Source organism: Carcharodon carcharias, chromosome 13 (genome assembly GCF_017639515.1).
Source record: "Carcharodon carcharias isolate sCarCar2 chromosome 13, sCarCar2.pri, whole genome shotgun sequence".
NCBI classification, from domain to species: domain Eukaryota; kingdom Metazoa; phylum Chordata; class Chondrichthyes; order Lamniformes; family Lamnidae; genus Carcharodon; species Carcharodon carcharias.
This window is the reverse complement of record NC_054479.1, coordinates 49,527,711-49,545,865: the sequence shown is the minus strand read 5'-3', so window position 1 is coordinate 49,545,865 and position 18,155 is coordinate 49,527,711. Positions and strand designations below refer to the sequence as shown.

At 45.4% G+C, this 18,155-nt stretch overlaps 1 protein-coding gene and 1 non-coding gene across 2 annotated transcripts in view; both read left to right on the top strand.

Moving 5' to 3' along the window:
- Positions 1-8,220, top strand: part of LOC121286490 (synergin gamma-like) — a 47,035-nt gene extending 38,815 nt beyond the window's left edge. The window contains exon 6 of the mRNA XM_041203626.1: positions 5,675-8,220. Within this exon, the coding sequence (XP_041059560.1) occupies positions 5,675-5,776 (102 nt within the window). The 3' untranslated portion in view covers positions 5,777-8,220. The remainder of the gene's footprint in view (positions 1-5,674) is intronic.
- Positions 8,221-10,195: 1,975 nt separating this feature from the next.
- On the top strand, positions 10,196-10,302 carry LOC121286550. The gene has a single exon (XR_005944976.1). It is a non-coding gene; the product is annotated as a U6 spliceosomal RNA (small nuclear RNA).
- The last annotated feature ends 7,853 nt before the right edge of the window (positions 10,303-18,155 follow it).

The following is an 18,155-nucleotide window of genomic DNA, read 5'->3' as shown; positions in this document are numbered from 1 at the left end:
TGGCTTATAGCAGTGCACATACCCTCTGTGATAATGCCCCTGTCATGGAGATGCAGTGGAGCCCCTAATAGCTGCTCAATTGCAGGAGGATGACGACGACATACTGTAAGGACACTCCACAGGTCTTCACATAGCCTCTGAGAATGTCTGACTCCTGTCTGGCTGAGGGCAGCTTACTTGCACTTTGTGATCAGGGTCATAATCATGGAGACACAGCCATGAAACTTTAAAAGCACCTGATCTTTTGCCTTCCTTCAGCACCTGAGCCCTTCAGGACCACAGAGTCACTGGTCACAGATGCTGAAGAGATGAGGGCCAGCCCCTCCTTAAAGGCGTTGAGAGCACACAGAGAGAATGATGGAACTCTGTGATGCTTGCCCACGACATTCTGGCAGCAATGACAAGCACCGTCATTAGGCATCACTAATAGGTGAGGCCGGACCATCGCTTTGGACTGAAGGCTGCACAAAGCACAGGGAAGAAGACCTGGATTGAGACACCTGCCTTTATCTTGTGCAGAAAGGTTACATCTGAATGACACGAACACTGCTCATCAGAACAAGGAGCCATAAGCAGGGAGACATTTTTGGGAGCTTATTTACAAAAATGAACATTATGTACCAATGATTAACACCTGTGGCCAGGCTGTGCAATTCCGGTGGGCACCAGGGGGCCTGGAGTGCTTTATCGACCCCTTTAATCACTTTTTGGTTGGATGTTTGTAAGTTTTCTTTAAACTTTGTCTTTGGTTTTACAGCTACCTGACTTAAGGGCTGTGTTTCCTTTATCCCTTATTTTGTTAATTTAGTTTAATTGTTTGACTCTGAAAGAGTTACATCTTCTTAACATTCCTAACACTGCCGATATGTCTTGGTTCTCCTGGGACATCCACAGTGGAATTGGAGATAGCCTGCAACTTCTACGCCCTGTGATGACCTTGGCAGGTGTCCTGTGAAGGACTGAGACCTGGAGGGCCCCGGCCCACTTTCGGGGTCCTGCTGTGTGGCAGTGGCACCCTCCTTGGCCTGTGGAGCTGGAGCTGCTGAGGTCACAGGAAGAGGGGATTTGGATGAGCCGGTCACTCCTGGAGTTACCTGGATGGATGGCCCTGGGGGGGTACACCTCCTGATTCTCCTCCTTATGAGTGTCCAAGAGTCCCTGGCTAACTCCTTGAGGAGAAGAGGTAGCTGGAATGAAATTGAGCTGTCCTGCACACCTTTCGTGTACACGTTGGAGCCAACTATGGCGTCGGCGATGGAATTCAGCTTGCGCAACCATGCAGGAGTGACTGTTATGACCGATGCAGTTGGTAAAGCGGTGTTATTTTAAAAAATCTCAGAGGGAAACTTTGAACTACTGTCATAACCAATAATTTAAGTGTTATGTTTGAGATGCGACTCTAGCCTGAGGAATCAGACCACTAGTTCTCGAGGTGGTACATTAAACTAAATGAAACATTTTATTAAAATGTTAAAATATATGTACACATGGTTACAAATTACTACTATCATAACTTTTAACAAATTCCCAAACTAATCTCCACTAAGGCAACAGCAACCCATAGACTTAACCAAACACCAGGCAAAGCATTTTCACCTTACGAATTCAAAATGAGGTTATTTTCACTGTGGAGCCAGTTGGAGTCTTGCAGCTGCCTTTTGATCTTACATTGCCTCTGCCTGCACACCTGAAAACGTTATGCCTACCATGTTCTCATTATATCAACAACCTCTTTGAACCTCACCTTTTAACAATGAAACCCCTTTCATAATACCAATTTTATTAGTAATATAAACATATGGCTTGGTATCTGCTAGATAGGCATCAAGTTTTCACCCCACTTCTTAAATGGTCTATTCAAAAAATGCAAATGTACGCTATCTCTCTGTTTACATCTCAAGCTAGTGCATCAAAGCACCCAGACTGGCTGGCTTTAAACCAATTAAGACATACTAGCATACTAAATCTCTATTTTAAAAGAAAAATATTTTCCAAAATATTTTATACATTTAATAGCTTCATGACAGTGACGTCCTGGACCAAAGTCTCCATGGCAGCCGCCATCCTACCAGCGTTGACCTCGGTGCATTGCAATGCTGGTGCTATCACCTCAGCCTGAAGGCAGCCATCTCCTCCATCGTGCTTTGCAATCTGAGGAGTGCAGCGGACATCCCTTTCTGATGTTCCCGAGCTTGCCTTTGCAGCTCCAGCAACTGTGACATGACCAAGTCCAGAGACTCGTCATCTGACTTGGACTCAGCAGATTTCTGGCGTCCAGCAGCCCTCTGAGTGCCAGACACCTGGGAGTCCCTGCCATTACCTGCTGTGGATCAGAAAGTGTGATTTGCTCACCAGATTGTGATCCTGAGGCTACTCTAAAGCTAGGTCCCACCGAGGTGTGTGACTCTGCGCTGGTGGAGGGTGTGGGTGAGTGCTGTGATGGGACTTCACAGGGAGGGTTTCAGGGGATTCCTCTTCTGAGCTTCCCTCTGGGCTTGATTGGAGGCCCTGGTTCATGGACACTCTTGGTTGTTTCCCAGTTGCGCCTGCAGAAGCAAGGAGAGATAATTAGTGCATGGCAGTGCCTGTGAAATAGGACACATCACTCACAGAATTGTTGCCTGGTGGATGTTGCACTGCTGAATCCTTACTTGGTGGAGCACCGCCAACCTCACCGTCTGCACAGGACTGGTCCAAATCCTCACTGGCCAGCTGGATGGCTCTGCTTTCAAAGTCAGTGAGAACCTTGATTTCAAGCATTCCTCCACTAGTCTGCAACTCTCCCTCTTGTTGTGTGCCAGCTTGTCCTAAATGAATGGAGATACATGCCAGGCTAGATGTTAAGTATGCCTGGCATCTGTGGGTGGTGAGTGTTCCTGTGGACAGGATGAGGACAATAAAGGTCTGTGTGTGAGAGAGTGAATGGTGATGTCCCTTGAACTGGCAGTTAGTGAAGGCCTTGTGGATGTGTGATGGATTTGTGACTATGTGAGTTGAAAGTGATAAGAAGAATGACTTACCCTGGCAGAATGGAAGAGATCATTCATCCTCTTGCAGCACTGGGTGGCTATCCTCTTTTGCAGGGCATTGGCGCTGACCACCACTGCCACCGTCTCCCAAGCCAGAGTGCTGATGTTGCTGCCCATCTTGTGGCCAGAGTGGGGGTAGAGAACATCACGGAGGTCCTCCACCGTGTCCAAAAGGCGCATGAGGGACGCGTCATTGAACCTGAGAGCTGTAGTCTTGCCATTCAGGGCCATGTCTTCTGTGAAGCAGTCCTGGGAAAAAGCTCTGAGAGATGTGCACGTGACTGCACTTTAAATATGACCACCATGTGAGGAAGCAGCAAGGTAATGGCGTGATGGGTGAATGAGAACCCGCCCGTCATGGCAATGGCATGTTTCCTGGGAATGCATAACTAATGCAGTGGATTTGGGACGATACGGTATGAGAAGCCGCCATTGCAGCCCTTCTGCCACACACAGCGCAAATCTGGGACGTTTCCGCCCAAGTATTAAGGTATTTGTTCAACATCTTAGCTGTTTCTTCATACCCCATGATAATTTCTCCAGTCTCTGTCTCTAAGTGACTAATATTTATTTTAGCTACTCTCTTTATACACTAGTAAAAGTTCTTACAGTCTATTTTTATATTGCTGACTAGTTTATTCTCATATACAATTTTTTCTCACTTTTTATCAACACTTTGCCTTTGCTGGTTTCTAAAACTCTCCCAATCCTCAGGTGTACTACAATACTTTGCAACATTAAGCCTCTTCTTTTAATCTATTTCTATCATTAATTTCACTCTTAAGACACGGATGGATCTTTCTCGCTCAGTTTTTGATTTTCAATGGATGTATTTTCATTGAACATTTTGAATTGTTTCTCTAAATATTTCCCATGTTTATTCATTGTCATACCTTCTAGTCTATTTACTCAATCAACATCAGCTAGCTCTCTTCTCATACCTATGTATTTGGTTTTATTTTTAAGATTTTTGTTTGTAATTGGAGTATGTCGCTTTCTAACTTAATATGTAGTTATGATCATTATTTCCCAGCAGATCTTTTATAATGAGATTACTAATTAACACTGCCTCATTGCACAATATTAGCTCTAAATTGCTTTAACCCTAGTTAGTTCCATAATGTATTGTTCCAGAAAACTGTTGCAGAAGTATTCTACAAACTCATCTTCCAGACTATGATTATCTAGGCCGCCTTGATTTGTCCATGTGAAGATTAAAGTCCCCCATTATTACATTGCCTTTATTACAAGTTCCAATTATTTCTTTTCTAATACTCTGCCCAACAATATAACCACTGTTAGGTGGACTATATACTACTCCCACCAACATTTTCTGACCCTTGTTAACCCTAATTTCCACCCATACAGATTCTACTTCCTAATCTTCTGAACCAAGATCCTTTCTCACTGTCCTTATATCATCCTTTACTATCAGGGCTACTCCTCCTTTTCTGTTCTGTCTGTCTTTTTTGAAGTGTTGCATACACTGGAATATTTATTTCCAATCTTTTCTTGAAAGTTATGTCAAGGATTGACAAAGTTTGGTAGAAACAGATCATAGTTTAGCCCTGCTTGACAGTATTTTCCATAAGTGTTGTGTATTTTCAACATCAAATGGGTTTGGCATTAGCCTTTGTCCTTTTCATAAGATGTACATGTCTTCTAATTCTCCTGGATGCATTTTGAAGTTTTAGAATATTGATTTTGGTAACACATTATATATCCTATTTTGTATAAATAAAGGAAATTTTCTGAAGTATTTTGAACAGCATGACACTAGGAAGTTCTGAGGAACAAAGGGACCTTGGCATTTGTGTCCATAGATCTCTGAAGGCAGAGGGGCATGTTAGTGGGGCGGTGAAAAAGGCATATGGGACACTTGCCTTTATCAATCAAGGCATAGATTCCAAAAGTAGGGAGGTCATGTTGGAGTTGTATAAAATCTTGGTGAGGCCACAATGGAGTACTGTGTGCAGTTCTGGTTGCCACATTACAGGAAGGATGTGATTGCACTGGAGAGGGTGCAGAGGAGATTCACCAGGATGTTGCCTGGGATGAAACATTTAAGTTATGAAGAGAGGTTGGATAGACTTGGGTTGTTTTCGTTGGAGCAGAGAAGACTGAGGGGCGATCTGATCGAGGTGTACAAGATTGAGGGGCATGGACAGGATGAATAGGGAGCAGCTGTTCCCCTTAGTTGAAGGGTCAGTCACGAGGGGACGCAATTTCAAGGTGAGGGGCAGAAGGTTTGGGGGAGTGTGAGGAAAAACTTTTTTACCCAGAGGGTGGTGACGGTCTGGAACGTGCTGCTTGGGAGGGTGGTGGAGGCGGGTTGCCTCAAATCCTTTAAAAAGTACCTGGATTAGTACTTGGCACATCATAACATTCAAGGCTATGGGCCAAGTGCTGGTAAATGGGATTAGATAGGTAGATCAGGTGTTTCTCACGTGTTGGTGCGGATTCGATGGGCTGAATGGCCTCTTCTGCACTGTATGATTCTGTGAAATGTTGTGGGTCTCTCACATAATGTACAATTTAAGGTTTGCAAATTATAGGTTATTATCCTAGATCCTTTAAAAGTATATATACTGCCTCTCTAAGTAGGCTTAACAGAAACATATCACTCTCTCATTCCGTTCCAACAGGACTTGAATGACACAGAAAATTCAATTCTTCATAATGGGTGTTGCTACCATGCAAGCTGTGCAAACTTTTGGCTAAACTGCGTGGACTCAAATTTACCTTAGGCCTCACTGCACCTGAAGAAAATTCTGAGGCTTTGAATTTAGAAGTTCTCATGGTTCTTGGACCAAACGGCTTGGACACCAGTCCTAAAGATTTTACTGTTCCTGTAGCTCAATGACTGCAAACTGTATTTATTCTCAGATTCAAGGAACTCTATTTCAGAGCGGACAGTTTTGTCAGAGGTACCCTTTTTAGGATGTTTTAAAGGTATTAACTATTTGCAAGTGATATTTCAGAGACTTTCCTTGTCTGAAAAATATTAACTTTGCTAAGACAAAACAAATGCAATCTATTGATAGCACAGATGTAACTTGGGAAAGATGCAACAGATTACCATGAAAACCATGTTGGAAAATTGTACTGGTTGCCTTCCTTTTTAAACAAAGTATTGCAGTAAAAGTAGTTCTAGGTCAGAAAGTGAATTTATGTATTAATCCAGTTTGAAAGCATGAAGCCCAGCTTCCATGTTTTATGGGATTCTCCTCTCTGCATTGATTCCTGTATCAATTTTGCATACACAACTCTGTTTCCACATCAGAGGAAATGCAAGTGATGTGGCACAGCAGCTCAAGTGCTTCACTTACACTCAGTGAAGCCCAATAACTGAAAACATCAGCTGGGAAAAGGCAGATAGACATTTATGGGCGGAAGGTAAATAGGAAGCTGAGATACTGCAATCAACTCTTCTTTCTGTATCAAAAATGAGATGATTTTGACTATTTGCAGTTTGATACCTGGCTCTCCAACTCAAAGCCAATTTATCATTGTACATTAAGAATGCTGCAGAATGTGATATGATGAGCATTTCTCAAGACTTGTGGAAGTATTAGTGGAAATATTAGTGTTACTGAATAGCACAGAATCTGAAACAGAATTAGGTTTTGTTTAGCTGAAGAACAGAAGTACGCCCTTGGGCCTTTTCTGCTATTCACTGAGATCCCTTGATATTCTTTCCTAAGAATTTTTAGTGATCTTAGTCTTGAAAATGGGAAAAGGAGAAATTCCTTGTGGCAGACAATGCATTAAATGTATCCCTTTTTAAAAAAAAACGATATCATGATGAATGTACAGCTTTACCATCAGCTTTCTGAGACCAATTCGAAAGTTCCTACAATAATATTATTTAACCAGATAAATGCATACTTAACTGTTACAGAAAGTGTGCTGTTGACGAATACAACTGCAGAATGCACAATTCTGGAATGAAACATGGGGACAGTAGAAACCCCAACTTACTGATAAAAGATCTTGGCAGCTGGCTTCAGTACACGAGTGTATTATAAGGAGTCTGATAGCCAAGATAATGTCCTCAAAAACCTTCACAACTAATTAGTTACTTTTAAAGACCAGTCACTGTTGCAACCATTTTCACACAGTAAGACTCCATACACGCCAATGAGATGAAAAGCCAGTTCATTTTGGTCAGTATATCTAGAGAATTCCCTTCTGTTCATCATGTAGTGTCACGGGAACTTTTATGTCTCGCTAAATAGATAAACTGGATTTCAATTCAATGTTTCATCCAAAAGGACAAAAATGAGCAATGAGAATACCTATGAGGTTGCCTTGTATACAGAGAATCAATTTTGTCAATCAAAGTAAGTTTTATAGATGTTTTGATAAGTGCCTTTGTTGTCTGGTATACTTAATCCAAATTGATCTAGTAACCTGCAGCAATTGCGATATAAAGATAGCAGAAAGCTAGAAGAGCAGACCCAAAAAGGTTAACCTAGAAGGAGGTGGGTGAAAAATATAGTAACAATGGGTGAACCGGTTTAGCACATGGGGATACAAGATAGTCTACAAGCAGATTGAAAACTTTACAAATATGAATACGTGTGTAAGGATGTGTACTTTTACAAATGGTGATGGGTAAGTAACCTCTACTTCAAATGGTATCAGAACTATACAGATGAGTTATTAAACAGAAAAAAATGCTGTTAATCATCTCATGCTCTGAGAAATGATCAGCATCGCCATTTACTCCACAGGATGACAGCTTCTGAGGAATAACACCAATCACTAACATAATTTATTCTACAAGATGCACCCTCCACATACCACTAGAGTGTTGTGGCTCTGGAAGCATTTTCATATTTTCAAATGTATTTCCTCCATTAGAGCAGATAACCTATCGCAAAAACACAGTATTCTTGATCATTCTGTCTAGGGCTGGAGGGGACAATGTAGTCATTCCAGCTGCTATATCCATCCTTTCTCTCTAATGTTCAGGGTTACGGGGAAAGAATGTGCAGGGTTACAGGGAAAAGGTGGGGACATTGAACTAGGTGAGTTGCTCAATTTGAGAGCCGTTGCAGTAATGATGGGCCAAATAGCCTCCTTCTGCACTGTAATGATTCTGTGATTAATTGCTGACTCCTGGTGTATTTATGGACAGATCCAAGGTATTTTCCTCAGCAAAATAAACATAGTGTATTTAGTTTAATATCAAATGCCTTGTTTTCACTTTGTAATTGTTATATTATTAATTTTAAAGCAACAGGAAGAATAACTTTCCAACAGCTATGCCCTCAAAAGCAACTTCAAGACTCTGCACGCCATGAACCCACTTCAAGCCTTTTGAACCACCCATCACTCAGTAGAGAGCAGGAGAAAAATTGGAACATTGCAGAAGTGGAGGGGAAAAGAAGAAAATTGGGAATAGCATGGCGGGGTATGCATGTGCATGAGGAGTATGGAGAAGTATGAGGCCAGAGTTGAGATATGGGGAAATGGCTGGGTCAGAACTGATAGGAGAAGGTCAAAGCAACACTGGGGGGGTGGGGGAAGAGCAAATGGGGAGAGCAGCTAAACCCATCAACTACAAGCCAAATATCAATACTAGGAAAACCGCTAGGTATAATAATCTGAAACAAAATTAATTGGCATTTGGAAACATATCAGCCAATAAATTAGTCAGCATCGATTTGTTAAAGGCAAACCAAGTTTGAATAATTCGATTAAGTGCTTGTTGCAGCCAAAAAGGTGGATAAGATTAGTACAGCTGATGTTTAGTATGTGGGCTTTCAAGTACCACATTGACTTTTAAGCAAAAGTAAAGCCTAAGGGATCAAAGGGACAGTGGTCGTGTGGATACAATACTGTCAAGGACAGACATTAATGATGAAGAGTGTTTTTTCAGTCTGAAGGGAAGTGTGCAATGGTATCCCCAAGAATCAATATTAGGACCACAGCACTTTCTGACAATTTAATGACCTGGTCTTGGATATAGCGGGCATAATTTCAAAGGGTGCAGGTAATATGAAACTTTGAAATATGGTAAACAATGAAAAGGATAGTAACAAACTTCAGGAGGAAAAATGGGCAGATTCCTGACAGATTAAATTCAACACAGAAAAGCATGAAGCAATCCATTTTGCTGGGAAGAACAAAAGATACAATTTTAAATAGGTATAGAGCTGTGGGGGTGAACATACACAAATTCTTGAAGATGGTAGACCGGTTTAGAAGGCAGTTTAAGAACCATAAACAACACTAGAGGCCATTCGGTCCATCAAGAAGCACGTGGAATCCTTGGATTATATTAATAGAAGACTAGAACACAAAAACTCGGGAATTATGTTAAATCTTTATGAAACACTGGTTAATCATCAGATAATGTATTGAAGTGATGACCGCATACTGCGGAAGGATGTCAAGGATTTAGGGGGTACAGATTTACTGGAAACAGGTAGCAGTACTGAATGGGTAAGCCCAAGCCTAAGTCTGATGTCTGTGGAAAAGGCAACATCGTGCTTTCACCTTCTTCACACCGGCAGTGGGAACTGCAGTGGTCCCATCGCCCTCACTCAAGGGCAGCGTGCCTCCAACTCGGGGCCTCTGCCCCACAAACGGTGGAGTTTCACTCACCCAAGCTCCAGACAGAAGCAGGCCTCGCCCACCCGGTCCATCCTAGCAACAGGCCTCGCCCACCCGGTCCATCCTAGCAACAGGCCACGCCCACCCCGGTCCATCCTAACAGGCCTTGTCCACCGGGGCCAAAGCAGCAAAAAGCTCCGTCCACCGGGCCCAGCCTAGCAACAGGCACTGCCACCCGGCCCGGTCTCGCAAGAAGACCTGCTTACTAGGCCCAACAAGCAAGAAAGATCCCCCCCAGCCAACGGCCCCACCCATTGATCGAGCATCAAAGCCGCGATCTGAGGCCCCGCCCCTGTCCCTCATCTACATTTAGAACCCTGGGACCATAATTCAATTCGCCAACTGCTATCCTACATGAAATATCTCAGTCAAGAAGATACAAAATGAAAAAGAGGTGTTTTAGATATCTGAAGGTACTCATAATCGGCAGAATAAGAAAGCATGATTTTGATTCATAAGAGAAAAAAAACCTAACAGTACTATGATGTTAAAGTGGAAAGCAATATGAGGTTTAATAAGGCACTGGCGCTCTAAACTTTGTTGTGCTCGCTTCGGCAGCACATATACTAAAATTGGAACGATACAGAGAAGATTAGCATGGCCCCTGCGCAAGGATGACACGCAAATTCGTGAAGCGTTCCATATTTTGGACTTTTAAAACATTTCACCTTCTGCAGAACATCCACATTTTACCTGGTTCCAAACACCATTATCGCGCAATCCAAAATCTTTATTCAGCTCCTCGCTGAATTCAACCTTCTTTATACTTCCCATGTTCGTCAAACGTCCAGTTTTTACACTTTTAAATCGGACAATTAATACATTAATTGTTTATGCGTTCTTGATTTACAAAAAGCAAAATATCACAGACTCTGCAAATCTAGAACCAAATCACCAGCAGTGTGTCCTGCTGGAAACAGCATATTCAAATGGATTGGCTTCTGTTCATGAAAGGATGAAATGGATGCTGGATGAAATGGTTGCTGGAAAAGGGAGATTGGGTATTAATAATGTGCTGGAAGATGTGAAATAAGATTTGGAGAAAGAGATGGAAGAGCTGGGAATGGCGTTTTAATAGAAGGAAAATGATAAAAGAATGAGTCTAACTGAAATAATAAAATGTTGGAAAAACTCAGCAGGTTTGGCAGAATCTGTGGAGTAAGAAACAGGGTTAAGCTTTCGGGTCTGTATGACTTCTTCAGAGCAGTTTAACTGTATTGGAAGTGGAGATGAGAGTTTCTCTGTGATCGGTTTAGGGTTTCAGTGTGCCTGTGAACTGATCCAGGGGGCAGAGTTTTGCGCCTGTCGGCCCAACCAAATCGGCGGCAGGCGTGGAGCCGATTCCCGCCGGCAGGCGTGGAGCCGATTCCCGCCGGCGAAAATGGGCCGCGCTACCATTTTGTACAGGCAGACCAATTAAGGCTCGCCCAGCGCATTTCAGACTCCCGTGTTCATTGGGAAAATTAAATCAGCGGCGGCCGTATACAGACTGCCGGTTCCAATGGGGAACCGTCAGTCTGTATAAAGAACGGCCAGGCAGCCTCATTTAGCCTATTCACCATGGCCAGTCACCGGGCAGCACAAGAGGTGAGGGCAGAGGAGGATGGGGGGGGGTGGCGGGTGGGGGGCAGGCTGCAGGGTAGGCCAGCGGGCATCCACTGTGCCCCTCAGTTCTCCGATGCCTGCCTTGCTGTCCTCCTGGAAGAGGTGCCCAACCATCGGGAGGTCTTGTTTCCGGAGGATGGGAGGTGGAGGGCCCTACCCCATGACCAGGCAGGTGCTGCAGGAGGTGATGGGGGCTGTTAGCTCTCAAGATACTGTGCGGCGCACAGGAACACAGTGCCGCAAGCGCTTCAATGATTTGCTGTGCTCCGGAAGGGTGAGCACCATGTCAGCCTTGGCCATTTTACCCAGCAGGTAGCCTTAGCCTTTGAGCCCCCCGCCCCCCCCCACGTCTTAGTGTCGTTACTGCATTGGGCATTTGGCGCACGCTGGGTGGGCAAACAGATAGTGACCATGCTTACATCAGCCTTAGTGATTGAGGAGAAGATGGGTTCTCCCCGCAGCATATGTTAGTGTTTGTCGCATTTGAGTAGTCAGGGGACAACCTGCAGGGGAGGCAGCTAGACACATACTCAGAACTCCAACACATGTCATAATGATGGTGATGAGATGGTGGAAGGGGAGCCTCAAGGTGTTGTGACCAAGAGCCATCTGCTGGCCTCGGCACCGCACCTAGCTGTGCCTCCTTGCCATGGGTGCTAAAACCCGTGTGCTATTCAAAGTGATGGACGCTGAATGTGTCCAAGGTGGCTGTTGGGGGAGGGGGTTGGGACCAGCCATACTATCTTCTGGGGACTGATCACCAGTAGTGTGGACAGGAGCCGCTGGAGGCCTCAGATGGGCCACTGTGGTTGGGGTGTGGCATGCGCATGCAGAGTACATGAGTGATCAGCCCCAATAAATGCTCTTCTATGTTCTGCAGGCAAAAACTGAGAGCAATATCCGGGAGTGTCAGTGCACTGGTGGTAGGCACGCCGTGGTGCAGCACCTCACCATGTATGGGGAGCAGGCCATGGAGTTGCGGATGAGGCAAGCGGCCAGGGCGGCAGGTGTCAGCAAGGCTGGGGTGCAGCGGCCAGGTATTTGAGGGCCACAGTCCCATCCACTCTGTCTCCCCACCATCCAAAGCACTGATGATTGCTGCAATCGTTAATGCTGCAACACTGCTCATTCACAGACTGATACAGGGTCATACACAAAGGTCCCTTGGCCTCTTGAGGATGCGCGTCTTTAGCCTTTCCAAGGTCGCATTATCCCATTTGTGACCACTATCCCCACAGCCTAACATGCCATGGCATCGTTGCTGCACAGCCAAAGGCTTATTGCATCTTAGGAAGGTTTGAACCTCCACCACCCTTTCAGCTGGTGCGTCCCGCATTACTCTGTCCAAAAGGTCCTCATCATCTCACCTGTCAACCTCATGGCACTCAACTTAAATAAATGCCACCACCTTAGTCATCCCTGCGCCAAGGGGAAATGTTGTTTTCTGTCCACCCAGGCTATGCCCCTCATAATAGAATTAAGATCAATAATGTGACTTGTCAATCTCCTGTGATCCATGGCAAATGTCGCAAGTGTGTGCAATGTTTCCTCATCACTCCAACTCTACAGGCCAGCATGCATCCAGATCAGGAACCTCTCCACTCTCCCCACTCCAAAGCCATCCTCCCATGAAGTGCAGGTCACAACTGAATGCAGAAGTGTAGCTGTGGCCTTGACAGTGTTTTCTGCACTTGCAACATGACCTCCCTTTTCCTACACTCTATTCCTCGGCTAATTAAGGCAAGTCTGGCTTTGACCTTGTTAAATGCCTTATGTTCCTGTTCTGCTACCTTAACGGATCTGCCCAGCAAGGTCCCTGTAATTGTCGTGACTTCCAACAGTCCTACCATTACTCATGTACCTTGCTTGTCTTGCCCAAGTGCTTAACCGCACACTTATCCACATAACATTCCATGTGGTATTCCTTAGGCCATCTGACCACCCTGTCTGTATATGCGTGTAATGTTTGGGCCTCCTCTTGACTATTTACCACCCCACCAATGTTCATTTCCTTAGGTTCTTGAAGAGTGAATGACTTATGAGGCTGGGGTGGGGGAGGGATGAAAGGTGTTACTGACTGAAAGCTAACTGATGCACTGTCCTTGTTGTTAATTTCAGCATCATTGCCGCATGGCTGCCACCAACCTGTCCAGAGCCCCCCCTCTACACCTGAGGGCCAAGATTTGCAACTTGCATCACATCCTTTCAGCCAGCCAGGCACCAGCGCAGCAACAAACACTTCAGTGGGGATTATGACATTGGCTAGTGTCCCAGGGCACAGTGGAGAGGGCACTTCACAATCGCTGGAGGAGATGGCACAGACAGAGAGTGCCGATGGCACCAGCAGCCAGAGGACTGCTGGGGAATAGGCACATGCTGAGTCCGGCAGTGATGATGTGCCTCTGGAGATGTCAGCCATGCAGCAGCTGCAGGACAAGGCAGGGTGCGTGGGAGCATCTAGCAGGGTTCCATGAGGGTGGGCTTCACTTGGTCTCTGTGGTGGAGGAATACAGGCAGAGTGTCAGTGATGCCATGAACCTCAGGAGGGAGCTTCGGGCTTCCTCCATTGAGAGATTGGTGACTCTCATGGAGAGGGGCTTCCAGAGGATTGAGAATCTTCTGATTGGGTTATACTCTGATCTGCAAGCCCTCACAGTGCTAATAGCCGCAGGTGGTCATTCGCAATGTGGGACATGTTCTGGGCACCAAGTCTCACTGCTTGGTGCCCATCCATCTGCAGTGAGCAAGGAGGTCCAGTGTGACCTCACATTGGTGCAGCAGCTGCCTGTTGTCGCTGCAAGCTCCTCTCAGGGCACTCCAGATGAAAGCAGCAGCTCCTCCGCCTCTCTGCCAGTGACCATTGCATCTGTTGAGGCTGCAACAACTAGGGAGGTGCCAGTTCTGGAACTGGCCACTCCCTCCCAGGCGGGGCCAGCACAGGCTCCACGGGCCAGAGGACGGCCGCCAAAGTCACCGAGGCCAACAGAACAGCAGAGTCAGTAGGCATTCTCACAAGCCACTCTGAGCGATGGGGCAGCACCTAGACATAGCACCCGCAAACAAAAGCATAAGGCACGTTAGGCACTCCATGGCTATTTCACTAGTGATTTTGTGTTGGCCTTAGATTAGGGAATATATCATTATGTAAATCAGTGATGTTTGTGCTTTATTTTGGTGGGAATAAAATCCACTTTTCTGACAACGGCTGAAGTTGTTTCCTTTGTGCTGCATTTGTATTTTTCACAGACATCTCATGAGTGTTTGAGTGGACATTGATGTTTCTGTACTAAGCCCTTAGTTGCAGCTGATGAGGTGGAAGATGTAGCACCTAAATGCCGAGTATGGAAGTGCCAGGCAATGCTGGTCCTGCTGATCTATATGTGTTGAGCTAGCTGAAGATTCATTGGATTAAAGTGTACCGGATGTCCCTGCCTCCTTGGTGTAGTAGTAGTCGGCGTGCTGTCCCTCATCATTGCCCTGTGCTTCCTCATCCTCTGAGGCACTGCTAGATTCATCAAGTGCAGCCTCATCCACTGGGTCATGGTCTTCATCGTCAACTGCATCCCCCCTTTCCCGTGCAAGATTGTGCAGAGCGCAGCATGCTACCACTATTACAGAGACACGATCTGGGGGGTACTGGAGTGCGCTCCCTGAACGGTCCAGGCACAGAAGCGCATCTTGAGAAGACTGATGGCTCTCTCCACCACAGCCCTTGTGGTGCCATGGCTCCTATTGTAGTGCTCCTCAGCTTCTGTTCTTGGATGGCGGAGAGGCATCATGAGCCACCTTCGGAGGGGATATCCCTTATCACCCACCAGCCAACCATCCAGCTGAGCTGGAACACTGAAGAGCTCTGGCACCTGGGAGAGTCTGAGGATGTAGATGTCATGGGAGCTGCCTGGGTACCTTGCATAAACTTGCAGAATCAGCATCCTGTGATCACACACTATCTGCACAATCATGGAGTGGAAGCCCTTCCTGTTGACGAAGGCACCGGGCTCACCTCCTGGCACCTTGATGGCCACATGTGCAGTCTATTGTACCCTGGACGTGGGGGAAGTCAGCAATGGCTGTGAAGCCTCTGGCTCACTGTGCCTGACTTGCCTGGTCGCAGCGGAAATGGATGAAGGTCAATGCCCGTCTGAACAGAGCTTCTGTAACCTACTTGACACGTGTATACAGCTGATTGGGAGACACCGCAAAGATCACCCTCTGAGCCCTGGAAGGAGCCAGATGCATAGAAGTGAAGGGTAACTGTGAGCTTCAGAGCCGCTGGCACAAGGTATCCACCCACACAGTTAGGGGAGATCTCAGGGCCAATCATCTGACAGATATAGTTGACTGTTTCCCTCGACAGTTGGAGCCTCTTTCGGCACTGCACTTCAGTCATATCGAGGTAGCTGCTTCACCGCCTGTATACCCTGCCAGGAGGATAGTGCCATCTTCTGTGGCTCCTTCCACCTTGGACAATCTTTTGGCCCTGTTCCCCTTGTGCCTATGCCTGCCCTCCCAAAGGTGTCTCTCCTGGAGGCTGATTGCCCAGTCCTGGCCTCCTCCTTATTCTATCCCTCCCTTCCTCCTCAGAGGAGCTGCCTCCAGTGGAGATGTCAGAACCCATACCCAGGCTAAATGGAGGCCTCCGGAAAGCTGCAGGCCTGATAAAGATAACTGTCTGCAGACTGCTGGGTTGAAGCTTCAAAGTACAGAGAAAGCTATTGGAAATCAATCTGAACTGCTAACAATCACACTGGCAAGTTTAAAACAATTTCTGCATTAAATACTTCAGAAAAAAACATTAACAACCCCTCTGAACCCACATATCCCACCCGTGGATGAGGTTTGTTAAAAATCAGTTACCTGCCTGCCCATTGGGCATGTGCGCCAATGCAAAGATTGCACGGACTCCTCAAAATCGGCATCAATTGATGAGTTAAGGGCCTTAACAAGGTCTTTAATTAATGTCGGGCACGCATCGCGCTTCATAGCACCCACCCACCTAAATATCGTGATGCCGTGTACTGAAATCAGGACACTTGTGCGGTGTCAGCGTGCAACATTTTAAGCACTGGCGTGCAGGCTCCATCAACCATGGGTTGCCCAGAAAATTCTACCCAGGAAGTGTGGGTTAACTTTGTGAGTTGTCTGTGTGAGGTTAAATGTGGCTGTGAGATTGGATGGGTACAGTTGTTTAAATGATGGTCCTGTAAACCAAAATATAACTTTAGCTCAGGTTGTTGTTTCTAACTTTTAAAACAATAATTAAATGTCCATTATGAAAGTGCTTAAAGTTAACCAGAATATATGATTAATCATAACGCAAAAGTCCACCTTGCAACTGGGAATTTTTCCCCATGCTCCCTTGAAAAGATCATTGATTGTGTACCTTCCTTCAATACTAGTGAATTATGTTGAACATTTCTCCAGCTAATGTGACAAAGCCTGTATCAACCACTTGTTTTCATGTGTCAGGGCTGTTCTTGAGCTTTTATCTTTCTCTAGGGCTGCGTTCCCTTTCCTGAAGATGTTGCTACATTTCACATGGTCCTTCATGTTGGCAGATATGAAGTGTCTGACATGCAGAACTCTTTGCTGATTGTTGCACCCATGTGTACGTCTCTCGAGTAATGTTCTTGTGAAGGGTGGGACCAACAAGTCCTGGAAACCCTGGATGTCAAGGGATATAGAGGATTGGATAAGAAATATAAATGTGGTTTATGACAGATACAGAGGGCTGAAAACAGCGGAGGCCCTAGAGGAGTATAGAAAGTGCAGGGGGGTACTTAAAAAAGTAATTAGGAGAGCAAAGAGGGGGCATAAAAAACATTGGCAGGCAAGATAAAGGAAAATCCTAAGGTATTTTATAAATATATTAAGGGCAAGAGAATAACCAGAGAAAGAGTAGGGATCATTAGGAACCAAAGTTGCAATATGTGTGTGGAGCCAGAGGACGTAGGTGAGGTTTTAAATGATTACCTTTCATCGGTGTTCACTATGGAGAAGGAAGATGTAGGTGTAGAAATCAGGGAGGGGACTGTGATATACTTGAACAAATTAGCATTGAAAGAGAGGAGGTATTAACAGTTTTAGCAGGCTTAAAAGTGGATAAATCCCCAGGCCCAGAAGAGATGTATCCCAGGCTGCTATGTGAGACAAGGGAGGAGATTGCAGGGGCTCTGACACTAATTTTCAAATCCATCCTGGCCACAGGAGAGGTGCCAGTGGATTGGAGGACAGTGAATGTGGTGCCATTATTCAAGAAGGGCAGTAGGGATAAACCAAGTAAATACAGGCCAATGAGTCTAAAACCAGTGATAGGGAAATTATTGGAAAAATTTCTGAGGGACAGGATTAATCTCCACTTGGAGAGGCAGGGATTAATCGGGGATGGTCAGTGTAGCTTTGTCAGGGGGAGATCATGTCTAACTTGTTTGATTGAATTTTTCGAGGAGGTGACTAGTTGTGCAGTGAGTGTAGTGTAGTTGATGTAGTCCACATGAACTTCAGTAAGACTTTTGATAAGGTCCCAGATGAGAGAATGGTCAAGTAGGTAAGAGCCCATGGGATCCAGGGCAATTTGGCAAATTGGATCCCAAATTGTCTTAGTGGCAGGAGGCAGAGGGTGATGGGCAAAGGTTTCTGCGATTGGAAGCCTGTGATGAGTGGTGTACTGCAGGGATCAGTGCTGTGACTCTTACTGTTTGTGGTGTACATTAATGCTTTTGGCATGAGTACAGGAAGTATGGTCATTAAGTTCACAGGTGACACGAAAATTAGTGGTATCATAAATAGTAAGGAGAAAAACCTTAGATTATAGGATGATATAGATGGACTGATAAGCTGGGTAGAGCAATGGTAAATGGAAATTAATCCTGTAAAGTGTGAGGTGATGCATTTTGG